Source organism: Lycorma delicatula, chromosome 2 (assembly GCF_047948215.1).
Source record: "Lycorma delicatula isolate Av1 chromosome 2, ASM4794821v1, whole genome shotgun sequence".
Lineage (NCBI taxonomy): Eukaryota > Metazoa > Arthropoda > Insecta > Hemiptera > Fulgoridae > Lycorma > Lycorma delicatula.
This window is the reverse complement of record NC_134456.1, coordinates 76,813,988-76,833,090: the sequence shown is the minus strand read 5'-3', so window position 1 is coordinate 76,833,090 and position 19,103 is coordinate 76,813,988. Positions and strand designations below refer to the sequence as shown.

General features: G+C 25.4%; 1 protein-coding gene across 3 annotated transcripts in view; it reads left to right on the top strand.

Moving 5' to 3' along the window:
• tim (timeless) overlaps nt 1-19,103 on the top strand; it is a 170,669-nt gene that overhangs the window by 87,635 nt on the left and 63,931 nt on the right. For all 3 annotated transcript variants that reach the window (XR_012755077.1, XM_075355573.1, XM_075355574.1), the window contains exon 7: nt 139-318. Coding sequence is in view for 2 of the 3 variants with exons in the window: in XM_075355573.1 (XP_075211688.1) it covers nt 139-318 (180 nt within the window). In the remaining variant the exon portion in view is untranslated. The remainder of the gene's footprint in view (nt 1-138; nt 319-19,103) is intronic.

Sequence of the window (19,103 nt, the reverse complement as noted above, 5' to 3'; positions counted from 1 at the left end):
AAAAGATATTTTAGCATCAGAAAACATTCACTGTATTTTGGTTTAGTTATTTTAATAATTTAATGAATAAAATTAGAAATTTTTATATTTTCAGCAGTACTTAAAATTAAATTATTGATAATTTAATTTGTTATTAAGGTTCTTATTCAACTAATGACCGGTTCAAATCGAGCATATTGGGGTATGGCTGTCATTCAATTAATAGCTCTAATGTATAAAGATCAACATGTTGGTACATTACAGAAGCTACTCAACCTGTGGTTTGAAGCTTCTCTCAGTGAAAGTTCTGAGGATAATGAAAGCAACACATCACCACCGGTAAACAATACTTTTAGTTCAAACATTTTTTTTATTCATTTCTTTACAAATAATTTACTTACTGTGAGATATACTTGTGCAGATCTCTGTAAAGCTCTGCCATGTGGCCTTCTTTATTAAAAATGATGTATGTAAGTATATTACTTTTTTTAATTTATTTTAGTTAATAATTGTCATGGTATGTCATATCATTAAAATATTTTGGCTTATTTTTTATATTCATAGTAGTTTGTGTGAACTGAATATAATTTTATATTTTTGATTACTTTTCAGTTTGTATTTACAGTTTATTATTTGCTTCAGAGTAGCTTTTAAAATCAATAAATGTGGTAATTACTAATGATTGTGTAAGTGCCTTTTTATTATTTATGTTATTGATATTCAGAATTCATTTGTATTCTTCACTCATATTCAGTAACAAATATGGAGAAAATTAAGATCATTGATTGTATGTATTAAAGGAAATTTTACAATTCTTTAAAATACAAAATCAGTTAATTATATAAAATTGCAATCTTTACAAGGGAATTGTAAATAATATTCTTCAGAGACAAACCCTGTTTTTTTCTGTAAGGTAGTTTTGACATTATAATACGAACATAAACCATAAATGGTTAAATGTAACCATAAATGGGGAAAATCTAATGCACAACTGTGTATCAGTATTATGAAAATAATTATTTCAGCATTAAGTAGAATAAATTTCAGTTTGTCCCAGGAAATGCAGATAAATCCCACTTCAGATAATAAAAAATGGGTATTATAATCCCCAATCTCAATCCAAGCAATTGTTAAATTATGCAACAAAAAAGTGATCATAATGTTTGCATTATTATTTATCCATTGTATATGTAAATATGATATGCTGTTCATGTAGGTAGATAACTGGAACTACATTATAATATTTATATTGCTAGATAATTAACATACCTTCTTATTGCAATGACTGACAGTTATTAATTAGCAGCATGATGCAAATAAATCGATACATACAACTCACCCCTGCACACACACATTTATGTAAGTGATACTACAATAAATTCTGAACTTGAATATCGGCAATAAGGCAGTTGACACACAGAGATCTGTTCTGAACAAAGCAAATTATCAGTGTATCAAATTTATAATTAATTGAATTGATCCATCATTAAGTTTGTTCAGCATTGCAACTGAACAGTTGATGCATTTTCCAAGACTCTTAAAGCTGTGAGCATCACTTAGTAGATTTTTAATTGTCTCAGTGGGTATAGAAGATTACTGCTCAAGTCAATTGCTAGTAAGTACTTCATGTAATTCATGGTTGTGTTTTCCATGTAAAACATTTTTTCCTTTTTTGTCTAATTTAAATTCATAGCTGCAGTTAAGTACCCAAGCCTACCAGGCTTTTCTAGTGGTTAACTCATCATTCGAAATCAGTTGATTTCAAAGTCAAGAGTTCTAAGGTGCAAATCCTAGTAAAGGTTTCAATACTAGAATGTGAGATTGTGGATACTGACATTCTTTGGTGGTTGTATTTCAATTAACCACACTTCTCAGGAGTGGTTGACCTGAGACTGTACAAAGACTACACTTTATTCACAGTCATACATATCATCCTCTGAAGTAATGCCTTATGTGTTTCCGAAGGCTAAACAGAAAAAAGAGAGAGTTGAGGACCCACTTACGGTTTATTTTATGACCCACTTACATTCTATTTTATCTAGATAAAGTATTGCTTATTTAATTTCTATAAAAGATATAAAATTATTTTTTATTAATATTTAATTATTTTGATTTTTTATCAGAAGATTCATTATTTGAACGATTAAAAATTATATTAATTTATGCTGCACATAACTCTCAGATATTACTTCTGAGATTTTCACATTTATTTAGGATTTATGACTTGTTATTATTAGTTATATTAACGTAACAGAATGTACAAATTTTCTGGATGTGTGTTTATCATTATTAATAATTATTATTTTTTGGATTAAATTGAGCAAAATAATTTTGTTTGAATACATAATGATAAAGAAATAGATCATCAACTGTATTTTAAGGAGAAATTAGTTTTGTCTTATATAATTAAGTATTCATAATTTTACTTATAATGTTATTCCTGGTGAAGTAAAGTACTCATAATTTTTTTATATTGTTTGTATTTATGAAAGTTTGAATTATTATATACTGAAAAGTATTAAAAAATATATTTGAAAATTATCACCAGTTTCTTTGTTATACATCAACTATTGACATAGTTTTATTTTTAAAGAAATTGTGATTATTTTACAAGCTGATTGTCTCTCTCTCTCTCTCTCTCTCTCTCTCTTTCTTTGGGTGTGTATTTGTGTAAGCGTGAAATTATGAATTATGGATTGTAGTGTAATGTAGCTATTCCTATAAACATAAATATGTACAACTTTTTTTAATGACACAAAAAGTAGTATGCTTGTCTGCTATACCAGAGGTTCCAGGTTCAATCCTGGCCAACTTCTGGAATATTTATAAAAAGGCAATTCTTATTGAGACACTTATGAATGATCTTAGTAGTTGATACAACTTTAAAATAACATAAAAACACTTTTTATGTGGTAGTTTTAAGATTTTTACAATTTATTGTATAAATACTATGTTTGCTTTATTGCTGTTTGAGTATTTCATCTGTAAATAATAGTGGAAATATTTAATATATTATGGTTTCTTATAACCACCAGCTTTAAACTGCAACATATTTTGGTTTTAATCCCTTTATTGTTATGGTGAATATGCTAATTACTTTTTGTTAGATGTTTATTTCAGCTTTAAAAAGGTATAAAATTTTAAGATTGAATATTTATAAAAAATATTTTTGGTTATAATTATAATCTAATATCATCACTACTTTTTTATAATGTTTTTAATTTTGTTATATAAAAACATTATTTATATTCTACTAATATGTTTTTTCCTTGTCCTTTAGTTGTTCTTCATTTCAAACAACTTGTTCTTTTATTTGCAGTTTATTTTTTAAAAATCTAAAATTTCTTTGAGGAAAATTTGAATGTATATATATATATATATATATATATATATATATATATATATATATAATTTTATACTTATTTTACTGAAATTAATCTTTTTAAGATTCATATTGTTCCTCTGCACTGTTAATTTATATTTAAATTATATTAAATAAGCCACCTAGTACATAATATTGAGGTAAGACATCTTATCTTAATTTTTCATTTAAATATTTTCACAGGATCCTGCATCATAATTTATGATTGAAATAATTCCGTTATTGCATAATAAAAATTTTAAACTACTAAAACAATGAAAATTGCATATTAATTTACATGAGCACTATATGTTGCAATTCCTATAAGACCATCTCCCAAAAACACTGTCTTATGGTTTATCAAATTGAAATTTTATTTGAATTTATACTTGTGATATTTTTCTAACATATTTAATTTCTAATATTTCTAAATTTGTGTTAATATCAGAAATATATTGCTTATTAGATGGTCTGCCATATTATATTAAACGAATTTATTATTTTTTTAATTGCTAAAATGTTTGAGAAATCTGTTTATAATGGATCTATTGTTTTCCTAAATAAATGCTATCACAATCATTACATTTAATTTTATAAATTCTACACATAGATTGTTTGCTTTACTATTTTATTTTTGTGTTTTAAATATTTTATTTTCTGATAATTAGGATTGCATGTTAGTTTAAATAATTCTTTGTTTAAGTTTTAATAATTTTCAATGATATTATTAGTGTATAAATACTTCATGTTTTCACCCTTTTGTATATTATTATGTATCGTATTTTGATAGTTTTTATTTTTTTTATAAATATTATTAATTATAGTAGTATCATATTCATTTTCATATGAATATGATACTATGATGTTATATTTTATGCTTTATGTTTATTATATGTTTTATGATTGTTTCATCATTTAACTTTTCTTTGTTGTTATGTTTGTATTTGATTGATGTATTAATCATATTTCTATGTGTTAATTTTCCAAGACCAAGGGTGATTGATTTTTATAAATTGTTTTATTATCATCACTATTATAAGAAATATTTGGTTTTCATTGTTATAAGTTAGTACTTGTTTTTGATAGTTAATATTTGATTTCTATTTCTTTATATTATTAGATGTAGGATTTTTGTATACTGATGTTTCAGTTTAGTTGTCCTTGTGTGTTTATTTCAATATTAACATCTAAATAATTTAGCATTCTATTATTATTATCTATTTTAAAAGTTAATTTTAAGTTCTCATTAGAAGAATTTAATTGGTTAAATATTATTGGATGTTCATTATTTATTACCAGTTATATGCAATAGCCGGCCTTCATGGCATGAGTGGTAGTGTCTCGGCCTTTCATCTGGAGGTCCTGGATTCGAATCCCGGTCAGGCATGGCATTTTCACACATGCTAAAAAATCATTCATCTCATCCTCTGATGCAGTACCTAACAGTGAACCTGGAAGTAAAAAAAAACAAAAATCAACATACCATGTCCATATTAAAACTTTAAGTGTATTAGTGATGCCATGTACTAATTTACTCTCAAAATCCTGCAAATATATTTCTGACATAATTGCTGATAGTGAAAATCCCGTATGTAAGGTATTTTTCTGTGCATAATAATTGTTATTAAATTCAATATAGTTTGTGACATATATTTCTTATAGAAGTGATAATACCTTTAATAAATTTTAGATCATTTAGGTAATTTTTTATTTATTTTTTCTTATTTTTATGATATGATCTGTGGATGTGCTAGGATACTTGTTAGTTATGTTAACTAGCCATTCTAGTATCTTTATTTACATTTAAGCTATTTAATTTATTTACTAATTTGTAACCATTTTTTATATTAAATATATTAGGTAAATTAATTTTATTCCTAAGCATTTTATCTATTATTTTGGATATATATATATATTATATCCAAAATAATATTATATTATATATATATTACATCTGGGGGCAAATATAAAATTGATTAAAAGTCACATTGGGATGTTTAACTTATACATTTTTGAATAGATATGATATAATTTATTATTTATCTGTGGTTTATTTTTTATTTTTTTAATAGTTTAATTTTAATTTTTATTAATAAATATGATACTACTTTAATTAATAATATTTATAAAACACAATAGCAAAATAATTAACTACCTTACAACCAGTACATAATCATAGTGTATATACAGAAAAGAGTGAAAACATATACGTAAAGTGTTTATTCACTAATGTCATTGAAAGTTAGTAAAACATACAGAAAGAAATATTTAAATTAGAATACAGACCTAATAACCACATAATAAAATATATAAAAAATCAAAAATAATAATAAAATAAACAATCTGTGTGTAATTTATAAAATTAAATGTAATGATTATGATGGTATTTATACAGGAAAAGCAAATAGATTCTTTAAAATTAGATTTCTTGAACATTTTAGAAATTACAAAAATAATAAGTTTTATTTAATGTGGCAGATTATCTAATAAATAATAAACATTCTATTTCTGATGTTAACAAAAATTTAGAAATATTAGAAATTAATAAATATGACATAAAATTAAATATATTAAAAAAATATTAAATATATAAACAGAAATAAAATTCCAATTTGATAAACCATCAGACAGTGTTTGAGGGGAGACGTATTTATAGAACCTTCAGCAGTTAGCAGCACTCATGTAAACTAATATGCAATTTTCATTTTTTTAAATATTTTTAAACTTTTATTTTGCAAAAACAGAATTATTTCAATCATGACTGAGGATGCAGGATCCTGTGAAAGTAATTACGTGAAAAATTAAGGTAAGATATGTCTTATCTCAAAATTTTGTACTGGGTGGTTTATTTATTAGAATTTAAATATAATTTGATGTATATATATATATATATATATAATGTGGCATATTCATTACAAATGGTATTTGCAACTTATAATTTTTTAATACAGTTGGTATGCTGTATTAAAAAATGCTGTGCGTTTGTGAGTGTAAATGAATTGTATTGTGAGCAAATATCCTTTTGAATATTTTAATGTTATAGTAATCCATTTTATTTGTTATTGAACTTCTTTCTCCACAAAAGAAAAGTTTTTACATTTATTTTACGTAATAAATTTTAAACTTTGTAGAAAAAAAAATTAATTACAAACTAATAAACAAAGTTATTTGATAAGAAAAAGATTCATTTTCATGCAGAAATTAAGTTTACAATAAAAAGTTCTTTTATATTGTTGTACTTATTATATACTTTCATAATATAGAAAACTTTATTTGAAAGTATTATTTGTTCAATGTAATGTGTTTGTGATTTTCCTTCGTGTTTTTTTTTTTGTATTTTTTACTTGTGTTGAACATTTATTTTATTTCAAAGGTTAAAGAATTCTTTTTCATTATTTTTTGTTAAAATTTGAGAAACTACTTTACAGATAAATAAACTAATATTATTAAAATATCAAACTTTTGTTTGATATTTATAATGTGATGACACTTTTTGGCATTAAAGATTGAAAATAGATAAGCATTAATTAACTGTTTGTCTTCTTTGTATTTAGTATGAGGTGTATTTGCTTGCAAAATTGATTAAAATAGGTCATTTTATGTCAGATAATGCTACTTTTTTTTGTCTTTGTCCTTGAATTTAATGCTTATCTTTTACCTTGAATTTTAATGCTTATTAACTTACTTGACAGTAATGATAAAGATTTAGGATATATTTTATTATCAAATTATTTTTCTTTTAATATATGAAATTTCATTTAATTTTTGTAATTTTTCTTATAACTATTAAAAAATCCACTTTCACTTCTTTTTATATTCATACATTTATATATATCTATGTGAAATACTCAAAAGATATTCTAAACATATTATCTGTTAACTGCCTAATTACTAATCTTTTTTCATTGTGCTTGTTCAGTTTGGATGGTTCTGGACCAATGGTTTTACAGTTATCAAACATTTTCTAAGTAATATCTCATTCAGTCAAACATTTTTTTTTTTTTGAAGATGAACTGGTTCATCAGTTTTCATTATGTAATGTGAAATAATTAGAAACAGTCATAATTATGGCTGTTATAGGTAATTTAAAATGAAAATTGATTAAACATCAGTTGAAGCGTTAACTTTCACTTGAAAGTGAAATTTATTTTTGGCTCCAAAAATCCCTTGATTTTGTGAGAAAAATGATTAGTTTAATGGAATTAATAAGGTAAATTTTTCAATCCTTTTTTTATTGTGTATTTTAAGAATAAATAAAATTAGTTCAAAAAGGTACTTCTTTAATTCTCTTCTTTGTTTTTTGAAGAAAAATTATAGTTATGAAATAAAATTACACATTTAACAGAAAAATGATTTGATATCAAAACAATATCATCAACTTTTTACTGAAATTGTGAAATGAATGATCAAAATTAAAACTCATTGGCAAAGATGTAGCACAAATAGTTTGATGTGGAAAGTTATAATGCACTGTATCTAGTTAAAACTGGTTTTGTTTTTTTTTTTAATAATATTCCTAAAATTTCTTTAATATCTTAAAAAAGTAGAAATATTGATTCATTTGATTAACCTATTAATTTGCAGAATCTGATTTTCTAAAGCATCTTAACAATTTGCATATAAACTTTATGCTGGATCAAAAATAGGAGGATAGGCTAAACATCACAGAAATTATATTATGATCCCTCTCTTTTTTTGAAAATATTAATAGTAATCAATTTCATGTAATTCTACAATCAGCTCACAGAAATAGAAACCAATTATTCTTGATTTCAACAAAATGGTGCCATACCACTTAAACTGACAGAACAGAGTCGATTTCTTTAAATCTTTAATGTCTATATCGTTCGCAAATGAATGATCCATCACTCAAACATATTAATCTTCTAATACAACATTCCTTAAAAATACATTACTTCCACCTATATTTTTTTTTCTTAAAGTTCTGTTAATTTCAAATCTGTTATTATAATTAATCTGAAAAGTCAATAATGTTAAGTGCACACTGACTTTTCAAACACTCAGTATAAAACATTTTCAGACTGTTGTGAAGTTCACATCATACCACAGTTGTAAACTGTTATTATAAACATTTATAATATATTGTTAAAAAAAGTCTATTTAGTCATAAAATAAATAACTTGAAAACACATTTTCATATTACTAAGGTATTTTATAAAAAGTGAAAAAAGGCAGATAATTGCTAAATTGGATAATATTTTTTAATATGAAAGAAATGAAATGAAAATTTTTAATATGAATAGTTTTTTAATGTTTGGATGAATTTTATTGTTTTTTAAAATAAAATAGCACAAAATTTGTAATTGAAATTGTTGGAGGGAAAAATGTTTTTTTGAAATTCCAATTGTTTAATATTAGTGCATGCTTTAAATACTAACTCTTCATTATTAAATCATAAATAAAACTGGTTTAAATTTTCCTGTTTCTGAAATTATTTCTGTTATTGTTTATGTTGTAATATTTATTATTAAATTAACATTAATATGAAGACTTATTTTATATTACTGTTTTTTTGGTTTTTTTAAAAAATTATTCATATAATTTAAGAGTTTGAAAATTAAGTTCATTAACTCATATTGAGACTAGAAGTGCATAATGTTTCTAAAAGCAGTAATGTTTTTCCTTTCAAAGTAATAATATCCCCATTTGATAATGTTCTGAAACATGTTATTTCTTCCACCCAGCTCTACAAATCATTTTGTGAGATATTTATTAGAATTAATTTATATTAATATCAAACTTTATTACTTCTTTTTTTTTTCTAAAAGATTAGAGAAAGTTATTAGGGTAATGAAAAAATTGTTCTAAAAATTCATTTTGAATAATTATCTAAAACTGTCTATAAGTGGTTGGCAGGAGAAATATATATTGTGAATCATATTGGAAGTTATTAATCCTAAATTTTACTGTAACTCTTTGCTCATTTGGTTTGGTTTTTTTGTTGTGGAAATAATCAAAGATTTATTTGGTTAGTTTGCACTCATTCTAAAGATGAGTCTATAGAAGTTGATTTTTCTTTTTCTCATTGTGTCTAACAATTTTTTTTTGGAGTAGGGTTTTGTTTTTATGTGGATTTGTTCGTTGTTTTGGAATTTGGGGGCCTAAGATTTTTTTTTAAGAATTGACTTTCTTTGATCTCTAGTCTTTTGATTGGGCCTTAGTTGGTGATTGATAATATTTCAGTTTAATGTAGGGCTTCCAGTTTTATTATCGTGTTGTAGTATTGTATTTTTACATTCCAGGATAAAGAGTTTTTGTTGAAAATGTTTTTGATGAGTTGAAAGGATAGTTCAAGTTTGTTTCTCCTGGTTTCCATTGCCTTTTTCTCAAGGGTATTCCAGCTGATCCATTCTCCAAGATATTTAAATTTTTTGATTATTTCTATCTTTTGTTCTCCAATTTTGAGGCGCCTTGGTGAGTTTTGATGTTTGTCATTATTTTGGTTTTTTCAAAAGAGGTTTTGAAACCTATTTTCACTGTTTGTTTTTGAATTAAACTATTCATTTTATTTTATTTCTTATTACAGTTCAATAATATACTGTAATATATTAGATTACTAGTATTTTCTTGTATTGTTTTTTCAGTTTAATAAATAATTTATACTGTTTCAATGAATGTCAGTGTAGAGTGCGTACAATGAAATAAAAGCTGTGTTGGAGAAGGTCAAGGCTGCATTACTACCAAACATGAAAACATTTACACCTATCTATACAACAGTAATAATTGTTGTAGTTTTATTTATGCAAGTTAATTTTTTATCGTTTTCGTGTTTTATTAGTTATAACTCATTATTACATAATTAGTATTAATAATTCAATAAATAAAAAATGTTAAAACAAAAATTTTAATTTACTTGTATTTTTAAACTAAAAAAAATCTTAACTAGTGCTTGAATGTATATTGCATCTGTAATTACACTAAATTAGTTTTACAATTATTATTATTGTACAATTCTTTTGTACAATATTTAGAATTTTTTATTACTTAGAATTTTCAAATTGTTTTTTTTTATGTGGTTGTTTTCATTGTTTATTGTACTGTTATTATTAATATTAACATTTACTTGAAATTTGCATTTTACATTCAGTTCCTGTTCAAGTTCACAGTTTGTTTATGTTCACACAAAATGATAGCATCTTCTCTGTCTTCACTGGAACAGTTACTTTCATTACTACTGTCTAGATGTATGATGAATTTATCTGTCAATTAGTGGTTCGATCTTCTTATACTCGGTTTCAGCTTCTGTTTGCATGTTCAAATTATGGTTCCAAACATCCTTATTTATTTCATTCATTTTTCCTCAGCTAATTTTTTAATATCTTAAAAATATTGTGTTATTACTACCAACATATCTTTTCAGAGTTGACCATACCATCTTGATTGGATTTAAATCAGGATGGTAATGTGGAATCGCAGAACTTGATGCCTGTGTTATTTTAATAGTCCATCAAAATGGTATTCTGATTTTCTAAATTTCTATGTGATTTAATTATGCCATACAATTGTGGCTTTAAAACTGCTTTATTAAATGGAATATTGTTCTTTTCTAACCAATTAATATATTAATCTTCCTATCACTTGAATTCAGAGGCTTCTCTAGAAATGAATTGTAGTATGGCGCATTATCAATTACAACCACTGATTGGGGGGGACAGACCAGAAATTAATTTTTCAGATACACACTTCATGAAATTGTTGTTGTCGACGTTGTCATGATAATCACCACTTTTTGAACTCATTTTCCAACTTAACATCGCATTCGGTATGAACTCCATTTCTCTTTCGGCGTGGATTATAATTATTAATCTACAAATATAACTCAAATGAAATATTTTGATAACCTTTATTCATACAAAGTGGTTATTCATTTTATGTCTTAATAATTACAATAATAATCTATTGTGTAATAATAATAATTATATATTAACACAAGTATAAACTATTCATTTTTTTGCTGTATATAGTAAGAAATATTTACAAGTACACTAAATATTTTTAAAGAAACCGTCAGAGATTATGTAAAATGATAGAATTTTTACTATTTTTGAAAATATTTACACACACTAAACTGCAGAATAGCTTAGGTGTCTGAATGAGCCTAACGTTATAAGAAAAGAGTAACATAGTGTCCTGTATAAAGTCTGCCTTGTGCAAGTAAACTTTTATTTTTATCATACGCACTATACATTACTGTAATAATCTATTAAAATTATATAATACATTAAGTCTTTTCTGGTAAATTGTTCTCATGGTAATAATTACCTATTTAACTATTTTACCGTTAATTGTATTGACTGGTTCAGTCAGTAGAACTTTTCCTTCATTCATTTTGCTCAATCTTGGTAATCTTTAATTCAAGCCTTAATTTTACCAGTTTTTGTAAGTGTCCATTTTCCTCATTGATCTCACTCATGGCGTCTTTCATCATATCAGTAATTGTATTTTTTTTTTTTGTTCGTACAGAATACTTTTTTCTGTTGGTTTAAAAAACATGATCTATTTACTAAAACTGAAGGTACTTTTCAACATAGTTTTTACTGTGGCTTGTGTTAAACTTGAACCGATATTCTGAAAGCTTCTGGATGCATTTCAGAAGAAATCTTTTGGTTGTATGTGTCACTACTTCTAAGCAAAGCCTGAATCACGTTCTCACTACTGCCAAACTTTTTTTTCTCACAAATATCATTGTAAGATTGATTGTCTGATGATAGAAGATCCAGACTATATGGAGGATGTGGAATAAGGTTCCATTTCAATCTATGAAAGATAACAAGTAACATGTGGTTAGGGATTATCCTGTAGTATGGAGATTTTTGTATCTTTTGTTCCTAACGGTAGTCCAGGATCAGAACCATTGATGATAGTCTTCACTGGTCATTTGAGAATTGCCAGCTAATATTTAATGTTTCTTCTCTGAGAAAATTTACATAGAGCACATTCCTTTATAGTTCCAGAAGATCGTCATAATCGTCCAAAGTGACAGCTCTGTTTTTAATTTTTTTTTTTATTAGAGACCCTGCTTGTCCCAATGGAATCAAAATATATTTGTTCTTAGGCATGCAGTAATTATGCATCCATGTTCTGTTAATTAGATGCCAAAATAGAATTTCCTCCTGATAATATTGCAACAATAAAGTTTGTGCAATTTGCAGGCATATAATTTTTGTTCATCTGTTAACAAATGGAATCCATTACCCCCCAGCATATTTCAAGTATCAAAGATAGTTTTTGAGATTGTTTCTATCTTCACTAATGTTCAGTATTCTAGGCCAGAAACACAATCTCTGCTCGCCTGAATGAATGATGTTTCTCACGTGGATGGTTGAGCGCCTCAACATGTTGATGTTCCCATCTGTTATGCAAGTTGATCACGATAAATGGAAGCATCTGCTGTGAAAGTCTTTCATCATTACTCATTTACTTTACCCTCTACTGTTTTTAAACATTGCTTTACTTGTATACACTAACAGTTGTTTACACTAACAGTTGATAGTGTATTCTCACTAAACTGCCCCTTCAATCTTCAGTTATAAACTATCAGAAATATCTCTGACAGTTTACAACTTTTTTTGACCCAGAATTCGATTATGTTTTTACTACACAATAACATCCACCATTGTTTTGCTCAGTTTTGTCATTACTAACTAACAGTAGCAAACATGAAATGGATGAATAACCTTAGAAATTCTTTCTAACCTTCCATTACTGCAATTTTTTTCATACATGTTCATTATTGAATTAAAATTCAAATGTAATTGGCATTTATTTGTTGTAAATAAAAGTTGAATTATTCAATATTACATTCCTTTTTTTAAATTCACATTTTCCTATTAATTTCTTCTTGTAGGCCCATTTAAAATTCTTACTTTTATGATTTAAAATTTAGATTCAGCTTTTCACATTGCTATAAATCATAAGTTATACAACAGTATTTTGGAAATTCATACATGTCAGCTGCTAACATTTCAAGTAGTGTTATGAACAGAAAGAAAGCGTTTGTCAAGATCATGTATGTTTGTGCATTAACAAAATTGTAATGGTTAAAGGTGACTTGACAAGTCATTTCATGTCAGACTTAGTCAGAAATTGAGGAAAGAAGTGATTCATTTTCCATTACTTTCTTAACAGACTCAAATTTATAGTTGTGTATTAGATGCCAAAGTGCAAGTGAGATTAATCTACAAGTGACACCTTAACTCTTTTCACCACAGCTGTTTGATAAATATCATTACAAGCAAATGATTAACAATCATTTGAGATAATTATGATAAGCATCATTACTATCAGAGAAAATAACTCATTTGTTTCTTCTTTTTCTTCCAGTTTTTGCACTGTTATAAAAAATACTGGAATATATAGCAAATCAATGCAATGAATTAATCTACCCCTTTCTGCTGTAAACAAGTTTTATATATATATATTAAATATATAATGTATATAAAGATCATATCTCTGCAATTTGATCCAGACACACTATTGCAGTTGAATGAAGTTAATGAACTTAGTTATCAGAACTCCTATATAGAATATAATTTTTTTCTTTGTTTATAATAGTTATAAATAGGCTTTATATACTATTTAAGGTACCATTCCACTTCAGTTAGTTTCAGTTAGTTCCAAAGCAGCATTTGGTCCCATATTGTCAGGAGAATTCTTGTGGATCTGGGTAAGATTTTCAAATTTTGGGTAAGACCTTTTGATCTTCAAAATCTATCATTAATTGTTTAGCCTTTCACTCTTATTATAAACATTAAATTTCTTACTCTTTTTTATTCAACTGTAGAAGTTTTTAAATTCTGTAAATCTGTTTCCATGTAAAGAGGTCTGTACAAAAAATACCTGGATTGTAGCTAAATACCTGGATTCAGTAAATACCTTTATTTTGCTTGTCACAATTTGATGTATACCACTAATTTTACTCTGATTTTTATTTATTAATGTTTTCAGTAATTTTATAATGATTGTGCAATTGGATTTCCTTAAATCTCTAATATGAGAGACTGGCAAAGAACATGGAAATTACTATATTAATGTGTTTGCTGTTTATTAACTATGTTACATCAATATCAGTGAACCTTTTTTATAATAAAATACTGATTTATAGGTGTTATTTTTCTATCTTGTGTTGATAGAGCTATGTAAATATCATTTAACATAACTCCAGCTTCAAAAAGCAGTCATTTTATTTTCAGTATTATTTATAAATTACTTCAAAGTTATTTATTTGTTATGTTTTAGAAATAAATCCATATTGATGAACTATCCTTCTGTCATATAAGTCTTAAAAAAATTTGTAATGCTCTTTTTAATCACCTGTCGTGAATGTAAGAATCTGACAATTTTTATTCTTATGAGATTTTTTTGTTCCTAAATATCAGCCGTACCTTATCATCATTGGGTTTTAAGAGTGATATACAGATATTGTTTATCTTCCTACGTGAAAGATAAGACAGTTTAATATCCAGTTGGACCAATCAACTGGACATTTATATTTAATTATAATCATGTTAATTCAATATTGTCTTCTGCAGTCATTCTATTGTTAGGTTCTAATTAACTATATATTCTGGCTAGATATAACATGCTGAAAGTATACTAGCTACACAAGGATGGGACAGCTGTGTATGGCCACTAAATCAATAAAGCTGTGCTAATTATCAGGAGAATCTTTGTAATAACATAAAAATATGATGTGGACATTACATGACTTCCTTGTATGCCTATTAAATTAATATACACATTTTATTTACAGTCAGAGGTTAATAGTTATTAATAAATCAATATATTTAAATTTAAAAAAAAGAGGAAAAAGTCAGATTTGAAACCATGTATCTTCCCCTTGTATGATCCAAATATTTCATTAATTAAAATTTGATTTGGCTATAACTGTGGAACTAATAAAAATAAGTACCACTTATGATATATTGTTGAAAAGCTGTTAATGAGGGCTGATGATCACTACAGTTAAGAAAAAGTCCAAAATTCAAACGTTTTTAGATTTTGGGCTTTTTTGGACACTTTTGGTATTGTCGATTGCAATCAAAAGGGAAGGTGCAGCTAGAGTTACAGCAGTCCTAAATCCAAAACTTCAACATTCTACAACTAATTATTTTTGAGTTCCTTTACTTCGTACAACAAAGTAAAATCAGTTGTGTTTTTTACTGATCACGTGTAGTTTTACAATCTGGCAACATTGATGTAACAGTTCTGTTTATTAAAATATGGAGCAGTTAGAAAGTTGAATATGATTGTTTTTTGCAGATTTTAATTTTTTACCCATTTATTTACTTAATGCATTTTAGGTACTGTCCCCCCCCCCTATTTTAAGAGAATTAATGTTCATAAGCTGTTTCATTAATTTACATAAATTATCAATAACAAACTAGTATTTATGTTGATATTGTGACAATATAAAATTATAATTAGTGTTGAGAATTATGGAATTTTTATTTATGTTTACTGGAACAAATTTCTGTTGCTATAAGAGTTATTGGAAATTCCTGAAGTATACTTACTTAATGCCCTTTTTATAATTATATGAGACATTAACCAAATCAAGAACTTTAAAATGTTCTCTTAATACCTGATCAAGCTAGGTATTTTTTGTACAGCCTTTTTTTTTTTGTTAACTTAAAGATAGCTTAGCTTTTCAAATAAATAATTTATCACCTATAATTATTACTCTCTGATTATGTCATGTTCTTGCTAACGACTTTGGACTGTCAGAACTAAATTCTTCATTTACATCTTTACTTTTAATTTTTTTAACAGTTGTTATGTTTCAGCATAACCTTTTTCATTGGTAAAGGTATTTTTACTATGTTTCTTATTTATTAGCACGTTTAAATCATTAAACTTCATAGGATGGAAGCTCAGTACAGGAAAAATAAAATAAGGATTATTAATGAAGTTTGCAAAAACTCTTAATGATAAGATAATTTTTTCATTACCAGAAATTTTTTCAGTTCAGTATTTTTAATTAATAGTTTTACTGTTTTTATAAGTAATTTTTGAAAATTATGTAAATTTTTTATGGCTTTTAATTGAATTCTGTTAAATTTATAGAATAATGAACACGCAACAGTGTACTTTCAGTGATCGGTATACATTTTTCAAGCTCATGAAAAATATATACAATATAACATGCACTATGTAATAAATTTTAATTATATAACAATACCTCAGAGCTTTTTAAATTAAAAATATTTTCATACAATTTAATATTAAAATTTCAGCTCTAAGAATAGAGAATGTCATATCAGTCATATCTGCTATATAAATGTTGTGTTCATTGCTTAATTGACAGAAAGCTTGTTTCTGTCAATGCAAACATATGATGCATATGTCTGCATTTATTTTGATGAAATTATTTATAATTTTTAAGGTATGTTGTGAGTAAAAATGTTTTTTTCATAATATCGTTAAGAGGTGTAACTGAATAATAAGCCTTAAACTTGCTCTTAGAAAAAATCCATATTTATATGAATTAAATATTTATATATGGACTGTATGAATATATTACAGCCTTATAACTTGGTTGATTTCCATTAAAGCGCATATTTGAAAGTACATTACACTGTTTTCCCATCCTGTGATGGTGACAGCATTAGGAACAAGTAACTGTTCACTTGTCATATGAATCTTTAACTCTCACATATTAATTTCATTTTTTTTTTGTTAAATTATTATTTACAGTTAGTAATTAGTTTACTGATTACTAATCAGTAAACAGTTTATTGTTTTGCTTTATGAATTAATTCATTACATAAGCTCGAAGCTTATATGTAGGAATATGAAATGTAATTTTTGTAGTGTATGAAAGATGCCATGTCTGATCAGGATTTGAACCTGGGATCTCTAGAATTATAGGCTGAGATGCTACCACTCTGCTATGGAGATCAGCTGCCAATTTTAAACAAATAGTATAAGTACACTATATTCCCTCTGAAATGATAATTAAATTTATTAAAACATCAATAATTTTGCTTGTAAAATTTGGTTCAGTTAGACCTAAACTGAAGTTTATATATTTTAATACCATTCATTGTATCATATTACTAAAAATGTATCATCCCTTAATGTTTGCCAGTCATATATTACAAAATAAGTGTGAGAAATGCTGATTTGTTCTTCATTGTTTATTTTTTACATTAAAAAAGAACATATAAACTTAAACTGTTGAACCTTTTAAAAATTTCATAATCTTTTTATTCCAATCAAAATTGTCTCAAAAATAAACTTAAAATTTTTGTTTCATATAGTTTTACAATTAGGAATTGAATTTGAATAATGCAGCTGGCATTTTTATTTTATTTATTTATTTATTTTAAAAAAGTTGTAAATTTTAATAAATTAGAAGATAATTGCTTATAAGTTTTTGTGTGTTTTCTTAAATACATGAAATATAGACTCTCACTTAGATTAGGATTTACTTTACATTAATTATAATTGTTATTGATCAGTGTTATTAATTTATTAAAATCTATTTTTATTTTTTGTTTTAATATTTATTTTGATTAACATTAACATTGTGGACTGCATTTACTGGGTTTTTTTGGAAGTCATTTATTTGTTACTTAAAAAAAAAAAACAATTATTACTTTTTAATAATTAATTTATGAAATCCCATATATCTTTATATTTATTTATATGGACTTAGTATTTCAGCATATATATTATATAAAAAGAGGCTATTTCTGTCGAATTTATTAAATTTTAACTACTTTTATATGTTCATGATTTCATAGCAGTTGCAGTGGATCAATTAAGATTTAAATTGCTATCTAAGGAATATGTATATGGGTATCATAATATAAAAAGTTGAGCATTCTCTAACAGAATGTTTGTAAGGTACTAATGAAATAAAAATCTGATTCAAATGTATGTCACTGGGACCGACCAATGACCAATTCTTATTGTTGAGGATGTAAAATGCCTAAATATCATTAACAGCAAATATATAATTATAACTATAAAGCAGATTTTAAAATTATTTTCTTTTATTAAATAAAATATATGTATATGGGAATATGTATATGGGTATCATAATATAAAAAGTTGAGCATTCTCTAACAGAATGTTTGTAAGGTACTAATGAAATAAAAATCTGATTCAAATGTATGTCACTGGGACCGACCAATGACCAATTCTTATTGTTGAGGATGTAAAATGCCTAAATATCATTAACAGCAAATATATAATTATAACTATAAAGCAGATTTTAAAATTATTTTCTTTTATTAAATAAAATATATTTGAAACTTAGAAGTAAGAATCTTAGAAATTTTTCGTTTTTTTACACATGAAAAGTAGAAATTATTTAATCACTACTGAAATTTAAAATAATTTATCACTTAAATATAAAAAAGTAAATATTTAGTGTTAATAATTTTATCTATATAAGGTATTATTTTATAAAAATGTTATTAATAATCCATTAACTGCAATTGAACAATTTTCTGAAATTTCATCTAAATTCTAAAACTTTTTGGGGATTTATAATTTATATATTTGCAGCAAAACATGTTTTTTTTTTGTTTAGAATTCTTTTGCAATAATTTAAACTATTTGAGATAAATTACATAACATTACATTAAGATTAGTACTGTAAAATTACTTAACACATTTGTAGTTTTTTTCTGCTCAATGTGTTTAAATGTAATGGAATCTTGTTTTAATTGTAGCAGTGATAATTTTTTTATAAACTAAAAAAATAAGTTTCCTATAGATTTTTGGAGTTTCC